We start from the raw sequence: 13310 nt of genomic DNA, 5'->3' as shown, positions 1-13310 counted from the left end.
GTTCACATGTTTATCCACTCTCAGAAGATCCTCTTCTACCTGCCCACTCGCTCTCGTCCCTGGCTCTTTCCTCTTCCACCTATACTCCCACACTCTCTCCTTTGTCACTGATTTGCAGGTTATTACCTGCTGGTGTTCTGAACAGCCGCAGGTACAGTGGCTAAAAGCAACAGTAGCCTGAGGTTGATGGTGAAGAAGACAGCCGGAATCAGAGCGTTTGCCAACACACGGCAGGGCCTCTTTTCCAACCGAGTGATAGCGAAAGAATACTGCATGCATAAACAGTTCTGTTACCAGCTTGTCTTCAGGGAGGCAGCGAGAAGATGGGCTGAACTGGCCACCCTTCGTGGTGCATTTGTGTGTGAGTGTATGGAGAAAGGGGGTGTCTCCTGCTCCAGTAATTAGCTGTGTGTGTGTGTCAAATGGAGCTGAAAAACAACAATGAAACCCTGGGTGCTTCAGCAGTCACATCCAGAGATACAAGACAGAGATCTAGTCACTCCAGTGACATCAGTGAATTGGAAATTACTTTGTAGAGGTCAAATATACAGTGAATATTAACTTCAGCTAATTAAGCCAAGACGTCACGTCCATGCTAATAGTCATATTTATTTGTGAAGTAAATTCTGGAATGACGCACAAGATTTCGTTTCAACTTAAAATATATTAAAACTTCCAGCTACTCTACGGCATGCCACAGCATGCTCCAGGGAAGATATGAACATGATTTCCAAACAACAGAGCAGCAGAGAGAAACCTCTTGAGCTGTTTTTCATCTCTACAATAGAGACATGGTTGTCGGAAACTGAGTGATCTCAAAGAAGATTATCATCCACCTTAACTACAGAAATGAAAGCTTTCGCATCTGATACTGAACTGAAAATATTTCTCTCTCAAAACACCTAAAATGATTGTACCACTGCTGTGAAAGAAAATCATGTTTCCTTCTTTTAAATACTTTATTGATTTTTTAATGTAGAAAGTGAAAAATAATGTAGACACTAAAGACAGACAAACAACTGCTTTTAATAGTTGTATACATGACTTTTTTTTCCAAATGCCTTTTTTGGGAGGCTATAATGAAAGGAAAATGTGTTTAAACTAGCACACAGAAGAAGATTAATTAGAAAAAGGTAAAAAAGAACACTAATTTTGCAGTGGCAAACAAAATGGACCAATCAATAAGGAAGTCAAACTCACAGCCCCCAGGCATTCAGGAAGTTTAGGATAGCTGAATCCTCTCACGAATCACCCCACTGATCATAATGACATGAGCAAGCAAAAAAAACTAGCTACTGACACACTGACAATTGAAAGGCTGTTTCTAGGATCTGTCTCAAACAAGAGCAGATATGCTAGTTGGAGGCACAGGCCATGTGAGGTCCTGGAAGCGCAAGTCACAACAGTGATCAAGCAAAAGAGTGGGAAGAAAATTAGGCCAACCCAGAGTGTTTTTCAAGCACAATGGCCCTGATGAGGGACATCACAGAAGGTCAGCAGAGAACAGAGGGGTCTAACAGACTCGCTTCAGTGCTCAGGCTGCTTTGTGAGCCTTGGCAGCACTGACAGCCACAAATTCCAAAGTTTGCAAGTCAAAACACCAAAAGTGATGCACTCTAGCAAGAGCCCTCACCCAGCCCCCTTCAACACAACTCAGCCAACTCATGACTGCTTGCTGACCACGCTTGACTTTCTTTTTCCAGTATCAGCAAGCAGCAGGACCCCAGTTATCCAAGAAATATTTATAGATGCTTTACATCTCAGATCATACAACTGACAGCCTGTCAGCTTTGTGTTTAGAACACTGGAGCAACCAAAACACAAAGGTAATTATTTGGTTATAAATAATTTATAGATATACTGTTCAAGATAAACAGAGAAAGCCTTGGGTAAACACTGCCGAGATCTGTGGGGCTTCAGTTTTGATGAGAAAAGTATGTTCTACTGTGTACTAAGTGAAACAATAGTTGTAAGAATCTTATCAAGTCATATAAATGGGGCCTAGCAGAGAAAGCTATGTTTTGCTGTGTAAAAAGGGTGTTTAGGTTTCTGCTCCATATCACTGCCCCTTAACTGGCACTTAGACACAGTCTCCTCCACTTCCACCATTTCTAATCTAATATGCCTTTCAGATAAACACAGTGATGCAAATTAGATCAGTTAGCTGCTGAATCAGATTTCAGTGACTCATTAGAATGGGTTAACATGCACCACCTGAGCTGATAATGCAGTGGTAAGGTTTTTCTGTCAGAGAGGGGAATTTGTTATTGACATTAACCAACATTTAGCCAACATTTAGCGAGCGCAAGCCTGCATAGAGAGTACATGTAATTCTGTGGGTTTGCATGTACAGGGATCTGCAGTTGCTGTAAAACAGCAGTGACAAGGGATTAACCTGTGAGTAGCCTCATGTATCTGGGTCACACTTAGGTTGGCAATAGACGGACACCATGGTGGCTGACTTCCTATAGTCACAGTAGAGATACTGTTTAAATATGGACTTTCAGTCCGTAATAAGAAAATTCAAGGACTTGGACAAAATTCTCAAGTCCTATATAAGAGCAAGGTAAAATTCACCACAAGCTGATCTGCAGACATTACCGTCATATACAGTCTATGCGAACAACACAAGTCAATACTAAAATAACTGTAAATAACAAAAGACAAACCATGGCATCTTATTCATAGTGGTATCATCATTAAGCCATGAACTAATTATAAAAACAATAGAGAGACAACACAGACCCTTAAGTGTAGCAGCCTTCCTCCAGGTGAGAAGTGTTATAAGTCAAACCTCACTCTCTTTCAGCTCCACAGTGGACACATAAAAAGATGCACACAGTTCAATTGTGAGCCTAATGAATGTATCAACTCTTGTCTTTGGGTGTAATGAGCCTGTTGGGAGCGGATAATGTAGGCCATGGCGCTGATTTGATAGAGCCAATAACAGCAGCCCCATCCACATACACAGGGAGCCTCCACAACCATCTACAAAACTGATGATTATACAGCAATGGAGAGCCGGCACAGCATTTACCATCACCCATTCTATCAGCTCATTTCCCTTCCGAGATTATGTTGTCATTCCAGATTGATTACGGAGAAGCCTTCAGAAGCAGAATAAGCTTGTGCCACACAAATGTCTAATATATACAGTACAGCAATAAAGCCGAGACAAAGTTTATTCTATGAATATAATCAACTGTGCTCCACAAGGTTTGAGGCAATGTGTGTCTTCATGTAATAAAAGATTAGTTATGCATCTATTCACAAAACATTGATATCCATTCTAAGCAACCATAACTTTATTTTCTCAGTGGATGAATCAAGATCTACATCAGATTTCCATTCATTACAGCCAGGACAATAATTTACTGGCCACAAAGGCCCCCCCCCCCCTTTTCTCTCACCACTACTTCCTTGACTCAAAGAACTGAGTGAAAACTGTGTATTCAACTCAACTGTTCAAGTGGATTTTATGACACTCACTTATCTGAAGACCAGGCTAATTTCCTAAATGCATATGAATGGGAAGAAAGAACTGAAATGGTGAAGAATTTCTTTTGAATTAGTTAGTCACAGCCCTAGAATTGCTTCAACAGATGCAACTAGCTTTGAGAAAGGACAGGGTGAGACACACACAGATTAAATTGAACTGAAATTCAGAGGTACTTTGAGGTACTACAGATATGTAAATGCATTCACTGTGGATTGGAAATATGTTTATGTATGCTATTGTGACTGGAATTCTTGATTTTTAATATACATTTAGAAGTTTATGTGTGCTACAGCAACAAAACCGCTGCCTTTATGTTTGAATAAAGTTATTATGAGATGAAAAATGAAGACGAGAGTGAAAGACATACTCACTTTCAGTCCCACTTCCATGGAACCTATAATTCTAAGCAGGTTTTAAATGAGCAGTGTGTTCACAGTGGAAAAGTGACAAAATAAAGTATAATCATTTTATTGTTGAGATAGGAGAGGTCGCCTAACTCAATATTATCCACCTGGGTTGAGAAGCCTATTTATGCTGGCTCCTCATTCTGTTGTCTCTTCATCTTCACAGTGTGTTTTGTTTGCTTTTTTCTTCTTTGACATTCCTACACAATACCACATATGCACTCAGCAAGACTTCACTACAAGGTAATGCCATTACAGGTTTTACTGCTTTCTGTATCTTATGTGATAGTGAATTGATTATCATCAGCTGGACAAAAATTATTAATAATAATAATTAATAACTAATTTAAAGACATTGTGATGGGCCTTTTTGTCTCTGTTTTCTTACATTTTAGACTAGATTAATTGATTAAACAAAATAATGAAAGCAACATTAATAGTGAAACATGGTTGTAGAATAAAATCTCAGTTAACCTTCTTTAAATCCTGGTGGCCTCCCTCTTTGTCTAGTTCAATAAGCCTCTGCTGCCTGTGACAGACCCAAAGAGAGAGAGAGAGAGAGAGAGAGAGAGAGAGAGAGAGAGAGAGAGAGAGAGAGAGAGAGAGAGAGAGAGAAATGTAATGGTGGTGGAAGAACAAGGTTTTGATCCACTACCTAGCCTTCAGCAGTGCTGAGCATGCTCAGTAGGCCTGCCAGAGGGCCAGACTCCTGCTTTGGCCTACTTCTGATAAAAACAATAATGTCATGGAAAGTTCCTTTCATTCTGCAATGAGCTTGTGGATGTGTGTCAATCTGACAGATAGTGTGACAGAGAGGAGTGTGTGTGCCCTAAATACAGAAGCAAAATTCAATATCATCAACCCCAGCCACAAACAAATAATACCACCCCTGGTGATGACCGTTATTGATCCGTCTATCATCCAGAACTTTAACAGGCAAATATATGGACACACTGCAGTTTGAGGAAAATCCACAACCAAAATTGCAGCTGAAGAAAAAAATACATGAAAGATTGAGAGAATGAAAGTCTTTAACTGACACAGTAATGTAATGCAATAAAGGATCTGTTAAGCTCTAGTTCCTCTAGTCCCCAGGCAACGATAGCTGCTAGCATGAGCAGAAAGACGGGGCAGCACTGCCTACATCAGTCCAACTGATTATAGAAAAGATGACCAACAGAAGTGGGTCAGCCATGAGAGTGACAGACCAAGATACTTTGAGAGACAGAGAGAAAAAGAAAGTGAGAGCCACAGGGACAGTTTGTGTAGATTTGTCTAACTTTAGAAAATGATCTGTGCTTGGAAATTAGAAAGGGGGAGATTTATGGAGTGTGCAGTGTTTGTTTACACCAAAAACACACGTCTGTAATCATGCAGGGCAATATGACATAAGTGTTACCTTTCAATTGCATGTACATTTGTTGATTACAATCAGAATATTCAGGCCTATTTTTTAAACCCAGATGAGCTCTCTGACAGCAAGCTCAAAAACATTCATCATGTCCTTTGGATTGTCAAATATTGTCATCTCCAGGCTGTAGCAAAGCAAACAGCAGATGACTAAACAAACACTGTGAGCACATATTCCAGTTCTTGTTTACAGTTTCAGTCATGTGAAGTAGAAGTGCCATACAGCATATAAAGTTACCTAATCAGTCCTACAGCCTACTTGCTGATGGCCCATCTGCTTGTTACCTTTGCTGTGCATTTACTCTCATAGGTGCAGAATATATATTAAGTAAACCAAATAAAATGGCACTATAAAAAAATAATGATTGGCAAAACTACAGAAGTTCTAAACAAAAAAAGTGGCCAAAAACTTCTGTACAGACACAACAACAAACGAACTAGACGTCACGCTGAAAGCTGAATCCAAGAAGAAATGGATTGGCTACAGCTTCAAAACGCCAACCTGACTGCTGTCTCATCAGCAAGCCTAATCCAAGTCAACAGATGTGCACAGAGAAGCAGTAGGGAAGTGGAATAAACAGACTGATTGGTCCACACTCACAGGGAGTCATGTATTTAGTTTCTCAGTCAACAAATCTGAACATGTTAATTTACCTAGGTGTAGTTAGTAGTGTGTATGTTCAGGCAATTGCTATAATGACATTGAAACATTTGGCAATCAATGTCTGTCAGTCAAAATAGAGAGAATTACTAAGTTACTACTGTAGTTGTACCTAATTAGCATCTGAGTCGCCAGTTTGTACCCTTAGGAAATGTTTTAGTGAAAGGTGCAGATAAACCTGCAAGTATTGCTAATAAATAAAATAAAAGCACAGGGTCTGAGTGTATAGCAGACCATGTCCCCACTGAACTTTCCCACATCCTGATTTGACATGCTATTATAACATCCTGTTAATCCATATTTGAAATGGGGCCAATCAATGCCACTCTAAAACAAGGACTGGGCGTGTATAGGGGAAGGCGCAACTGACAAATTGAGGACAGTTTTCAGTGCTGGGCAGGCAAATGAGTTAGTGACTCAGTCCAATCGGAGTTTGGCACGTTCATGTTTTTTTCCTCTTGTCATCTACCCTCATATTCCTGATTCAGATCATCAAAGTCTAATTCTGACATCATAGCATTAAGTCAATTTGTAATGCTTTGAATTTGTAAGCTTGACTCATGAGAGGGAAAGGCCAAATTTGTATCACTCTTACAGGGAGTGTCTCCTCACCCGCTGCTGTTTTTGTAGGTGCAGCTGCATTACTCATCAAACCCTCTGAGAAAAAGAACAACAAGCTACTTTTGTCAGGGTTCGCTCCTGTTTCCAGCACACCTACAACCAAGCAGTCGGGTCCAGATTATTAATGATTACTTTGGAGGGATGATATTGTTTCATTTAAACAAGCCCCATGAAAATCTGTTGTAAATCTTTCGGCTGTGGCTCCCTCCTGGTTACAGCCCTCTGACAAACAGCTGCATGTGTCAGTTGTAGAGTTATAAGGGATCACAATCCTGACAAGCACTTAAATTATAAGAAGTTAGGGAGTTACTTGGAAAGAGAGGAGAGAAACAGAGACTAAATTGGGTGAATGGTTCAACATAGCTGACAGTACTACAAAACCGGCATAAAAAGTACAAATGCTGTTCCACTTTTCCTTAAGGGAAGGTAAAACTACAAATATCTGCAAAATAAATAATGTTTCTGCAGTGTCAAAATAGAATTAGCACCTGTGTGAGTGGCTGCGAACGGCAAGACAACATAGGAAGAAATGTTCCCCTGATGGGCAGTGCACTGTACTGTAAACACCTCAAGGTGAAATACACCTAGTCATCCTCCTACTCTTGGCAGACGCAAGGCTTTTTATTTTCTAAGTGAAACATGCACTTAAGTGCCACTTACCTGGATTGATGATGCAACAAGCACACAAAGTGGAGGCGAGAGAAAGGAAAACAAAAGAGAAGTGTGTTGTTAGTGTGTTGTGTTCTTCATTGCCAAAGAAGAACTGTAAACCCCTCCCTTCACACACAAACACAAGCATTCATTTATTCTCTGTAACAGAAGTGTATTTTTTCAAGGAGTATTACAATGTCCACAGAGATACTAGATGTCGTGGTGAAAATCAAACACTGCCCTCCAATGGTTAACATCATTAGTTACACAAAATATCTACAGAACAGTACCGCAAATATAACAATGTCACTTCATGAATCCAATAAGCATAAGCAGCAGAACTGTTGGAAACTGCTTAAATACAACCTCGGGAGAAATGGTTTATGTTTACCAAGGGTGTGCAACAGCAAAAAATAGATATGAAATAAACTAATATGAAAGATATTTACAGTTTACTGCTACCTGCTTCTAAGAATTAAATAATCGTAATAAAATCTGTAAGATAAATGATCACATTTCAAATAAACTAGACTCTCCACTAAATCAAAGTGACAAATGCAACACAGTCTTCCTTTCTTCCATTGTCTTGTTAGAATTTAAAACTGTGTTTATATTATGGACCATATTATGCTACATTGAGGCCCTCTACTGGGCAAGATTAGTAATTACACTTGGTTAGCAAAATCCCTACTAGCATGCAGACTGACATCTGGTCCTAATCTCAATGCTTATTTCTCACTTTCAGCAGCACAGTCAGCTACCCCGACAGCCAGAAAAGGATGCTTATAAAAGCACTTTCTGAAGATGAGCAAAGGAACGCATGCAGGCATAAACAATTAACCCCACATGACAGGAGGCATTGGATGATCTCAGTAAATCTATGCATATTCATCAAAGAAATCACAAAGAGGGAGATTTGTGAGCACAGCTGCTTGTCTGTAAAGACTCATCTATGTTTAGTAGAAAAGCCTTAGAAACAGACAGACAAAAATCCGAAGCAGAGATGAGTCATTTTTTCTGTTGACTACCTTTTTCGTCACATGCAAATGTCCAACACCAGCGTCTTGCCTACTTAAAGCCATGAGAGTGCCCACACTAATCCAGCCATTAAATGCAAAAATCTGCAAAAGTATGTTTGTCAAATGCACAAATTACAGTACAGCAGCACTTCACATATGCAGATATTGATTACTTTTATGAATGATCACATTAAGCAACATACAATCACACTGGGTTATCTTAGGACATTTTTGCTTGGAAAAATGCAAACCAAACCATAAAAGCAAGACTGGTGTTTGGGATGCTACTGTTGCAACAGACGGCAGCATAAATTACAGGCAACATTAAAATAAAAAAAAGTTGAACCTGCTGTTATGAATTTATATCTGAAGTTGTATTTTTTACATGATCATACTTGATACTTGAACATCTTGCATTTTCAACTCCCACAGAGGCACAAATATAATTTAGATCAAAGAACAGACAAATGTTTAAAACTCAATCAGACAATGTCAGAAACTAAATCTTGATCAAAGAGTAGCCTACATTTAATTTTTTGAAAATATCTTCAGTCAAATGAGGAAACCTCAAAATAATTCAGATCAAAGTGCCTTTCATCTCTCTGCTGCACATATGATGTGCAACCCAGTCTGCTAATGGCTGTGCTGGAGGAAAATAAAACAACAGCATGTGTCACAGAGACAGCCATACACACATACACACACACACAACCCAGGTATTGTCAAAAAAATTTGCTTTTACAAGGACCCCCAAATAACATCCAATTATTATTCCATTTTCTCTCCACTCCAGGTGCAGGGAGAGTGTCATTAGTTACATCATTTCACCAGCAGGTTCCTCCTGCTGCCTCTGGGGGATCCCTCGGTGCCCCCAGGCCAATTTGAACATGTGGCCTCTCCAGTGAGTCACAGATCTGCACCTAGGTCTCTTTTCAGTCATCTGTTCCCTGGTAACGTCTGAAAGGAAACTTGGAGTGAGCATCCTTTCGGCATTCCCGATTTGCCTAAAATTGCCCAATACAGAGTGAATCAGCTGGTCAACTCTGAGGTCCAGCAGGGTCACTGAACTCCTCACCCCGTCATGACAAGTGATGTAAGCTACTATTTGTGGCTGCTTACATCAGTAGGTGAAGGTCAGCCAAAATGCTGACTGGTAATGTCTGAATTGCCACTGTATTTTCTCTCTTTACCCCACAGTCAGACATAACAATCACATCCTCTGAACAAAACCTGCAGTCAATGTCACAATCTTACTTTCACACCTCCAACTGGGACATCTGATTGATTTGTAAAACACTGGGATACACCAACCTTTTCAGAGGGAGAAAAATGGTCTTAGACTTAAAGATGTTGGATCTTATTCTGACTGCATCCCACTCAACAGGAAAATAATATTATTTCAGTGGGAGGTAACAGTCAAATGAAGCCAAAAAAATGAAACAATAGAGAGACAGTCTCCAGGCCTCAACGGTGCCTTTAAATACTGAAGATCAATATTACAAATAAAGAAAGAGGACATGCTGCCACATTGCCAGTGTGTAAAGACCAAATGGCTTCAGGTCTGCAATGTTTACCAGACTAGTCTGAGACCTAGTCTAGTGTTTTTTTGACTGCCTAAAATGATTTTCTTGTGAACTGAGCCGAGACATCCTAGGAACAAAATATTGCTAGTTAAAGGGTGAGAAGAGGGGACAAATACTGCAGACAGAACATGAACCTGTTCCCAACAGACCCTGATTGATTTCCCCTACTGTATCAGTTAACCTAATTGTAAAACAAGGTGGGAATTGAGATCCACTTAAAGGGCAAAGGAATTCAGTTATGTTTGTAGAAAACCTCTGAGACATAAGAAAACCCTTTTACGAGCAAGTGCCTAACCTACAGGGCAGCTTGAAACACTTGTTTTCTTCATGAAACAAAACTTCTTATAAAAAATAAATTTAAAAAAACAGCATACTCAAGTCAGTTATAGTAAAAAGGAATGCCATACCTTGTTAGGTCAAATTACAGCAACAGAAGAAAATGTCTGTAGTGGTAGAGGGAAATGAAATGTCCTTTAAAATTCCTTTAGAATCCTTTATAACATCCATGTAAAACAATACCGCACCTTACTGCAAACTAGCATATGAACCTATGAGCCATTGACCCACATGAGTGTACTACATTAAAATGAGCAATCAACAAAGCATTGCCAAACTGGTTGCACTATTAAAACCATGTTTGGATTGGTGCAATCACCTTGAGCAATACTGTATGATTTCATACACTGTGCTGCACCTTTGATATGGGTGGTGACTGTTACAGATAACATGAACCACAGAAATACAAAGGAAGCAACAGGGCTGCCCCAGGTTTGTGATAGGAGGGAAATAACTAATACTGCTTGTAGCATGTCACTGATTTGATACTTCTGGCTCATTAAGAACACTGTGCAGTGACATTGACCAATTTGTGAGAGAAAGTCTGCTGACGATTTATTATAATGCCTTGTGTCTGTTCTACTGTCACGCCACGTTTTTTTTCTCCTGGCAGTGACCAAGCTACAATAGTGCCGCTTAAGTCAACAAAAGCTCCTTTCTCAGTAGACATGCTAATCTCTCCTAATGTCAGTTATTATTGGTGATGTTAAATCAGGTCACACAGAGTCAGCGTAGTCATCCAGGAGGGAAATTAAGCCTTGTTTAAACCAAGGCACACCTTTCCACTGTTAATATTTGGTCTGGAGTAAAGTAAATTAAGTGTGTGATTGAGTATTGATAGTGTACAGGCATGGCATTTCACACTGATGTCAATAATTATTACACAATGAGCAAGAAAAACTGAGGCTTAGCAAAAAAAACATACTGCATTTACTGAGCTGAGGTTTATTTAGTCAGTTTTTCAAAACGTGTGCACTGTTGCAATGAGATGCGAGAGTATAAGAATGACAAGCTCATCACACATACTGTACCTCTATCATCTTTACTGAGGAAAGCTCTCAACATGACTCTATTAGTACCTCATTACGAGGATAGCTCTGTTAAAATTGCTGCAACAACAACCTCCTGGCTCAATGAGGCTGCTGGGCTTTATTAAGCCCGGTTCATGCTTCAAGAGGAACTGTATGAGACAGAGAGCATGAGTTACAATGCTGTAATTGTGGTCCTTTTGAGTCTGGCACCACCTGAAATCTGAGACGGTGTGGACAGCACACAGTGCCCTTCGTACAGGTTTAACTAAACAGGTCTCAGGTGTGTGGTCACCATGAGGACAACAAGAAACATGAACACCAAGGTATACGGATATCAGCGTCTGTGTCTCTCACACATCCTGCCTAGCCTGGCTCCAGACATGGACTCTCTTACTCACAATTAGAATTCTGTCTAGCGTTTTAAGTTAGGTCTGGTGTTACTTTGGTAAAAGGCTGGCTCCACGAAAGAAAAAATTGAGCCTATGAGAGACTGAAGTTGAATCAGTAACAGCAGTTGCTGAATTCCCCCAAAATTGACCCATATTCAGAAAGCGAACTCATTTAAACAGCTGACAACCGCTAGTGACACATGCAACAGAACTTCTGCTTTGATGTAAATTATTAAAATGCTGCTTTGGAGTTACAGCTGAATACTTTCTTCAGGTTTTTATGCACATAGGATTTGGCTTTCAGCTTAAGAAGCAGATATTTTTTAGTCACCCATCCTTTGTTCTGATGATTCAACTGGGAGAGTTTCATGCCCAACCAAGCCTCAGAAGTGCTCCAACTACCAGTCACCTGACACTGTCAATGCAAAAGGTTTTAACTGAACTCAAGCTTCAACAGCTATATTGCTAATCTGTAGGAATAATTTGAGTCCTTACGGCTTCCTGTTTTCCTTTTCCTGCTTTTTCTTTTTTTGTGAAGCAGTATCAAGTTTAACAGCCACACCTAAATACCACTGTTACACTCTAGCCCTATTGCCAATAAAGTAAATAGTAAAAAAAATCAATCTGAGTTCTTCATTATTTAAACATTACTTGGGACTTAAAGATGTAAGACCCATCTGCCAAAAATTACAACACTTCCTGTCAGGCACTGTCCTGGCTACATTTGTAGAATAAAAGAAAAAATGAAGAAACATGTTTTTGAGAAAGCTGCCATTTTGATTGTAGGTAGGGTAAAGACAAATTTAATCATGGCAGTGAGCCAGCTTCAACTGCGCTTTAGTTCTTGGCAAAGAGCAAACTTTTTGTGTACACATTTACACTGTCACACTGAATGACTAATGAGCTTCCCTCCTCCATAAATAAACAATGAAAACAAATAGGCAGAGAGACGAATGCAACAGCTCAGAAGATCTTACAGTCCACTTATGACTCGTTCCAAATCACTACACAGAAACTTCCTATGGATCTGGAGAAGGTTTCAGATTCTTTCGACAAACAGATGCAAGTGTGTAGCATCAAGGACCAGGGTTCGTATTCATCAAGCATTTCAAATCACTCCTACAAACCATACACATAAAGTTTGACAAGGACTAAAAATGCTCAAAGAGACTTGAGAGTCTCATAAATAAGGAGGCTTCCTACACATACTCTCACCAAGGAGTAGAAGTTTTCCTTTGAGACCAAATGACATCACAAAACTGAGCCAAATTAAATGAAAGATGATGTCTTGTATTTAATTTGGAGTAATTACACTGTGGATTCAACGCATTCAAAAGACTGGCTGTTAGATGATTTAATGCTGAAAGAAAACAGATAATATAGCCTTGATTGTGGGTGTATGATATACTGTATGTGTGTATCTTGTGGATACAAGCAAGTAGTAAAACACAGCGAAACACACTAGTTAAGTCCACAACCACCAACCAACCAAAAGAACCCAAGACAGAAGTGTTCAAACAGAGAGACAAGGACTGCATATTTGTATCACACTATACAAATACACAATAAAGGCTGGAATGTCAGTACCTGGGACCATCACATTTTTGGCATTTTTGCTTTAAAAAGGACTAAAACGATTGATTGGTTGTCAAAACTTTTTCAGAGAGAATGCAGTATGCTCACTTGTTATTAATATCCAAGAAAAA

General features: G+C 39.6%; 1 protein-coding gene across 11 annotated transcripts in view; it reads right to left on the bottom strand.

Annotated features, from left to right (window-relative positions):
* LOC127352755 (pleckstrin homology domain-containing family A member 5) overlaps nucleotides 1-13310 on the bottom strand; it is a 75973-nt gene that overhangs the window by 48193 nt on the left and 14470 nt on the right. Inside the window, exon 4 of one of the 11 annotated variants that reach the window (XM_051381402.1) lies at nucleotides 7256-9222. The exons of the other annotated variants lie outside the window; for them this stretch is intronic. Coding sequence (XP_051237362.1) covers nucleotides 9198-9222 — 25 coding nt within the window. The 3' untranslated portion in view covers nucleotides 7256-9197. Of the gene's footprint in view, nucleotides 1-7255; nucleotides 9223-13310 lie in introns of those variants that run through there. 11 annotated transcript variants of the gene reach the window in all.

The sequence above is a fragment of the Dicentrarchus labrax genome, unplaced genomic scaffold (genome assembly GCF_905237075.1).
Source record: "Dicentrarchus labrax unplaced genomic scaffold, dlabrax2021, whole genome shotgun sequence".
Taxonomy (NCBI): domain Eukaryota; kingdom Metazoa; phylum Chordata; class Actinopteri; family Moronidae; genus Dicentrarchus; species Dicentrarchus labrax.
The sequence above is the reverse complement of the archived record's forward strand: the minus strand, read 5'-3'. Positions and strand labels throughout refer to the sequence as shown.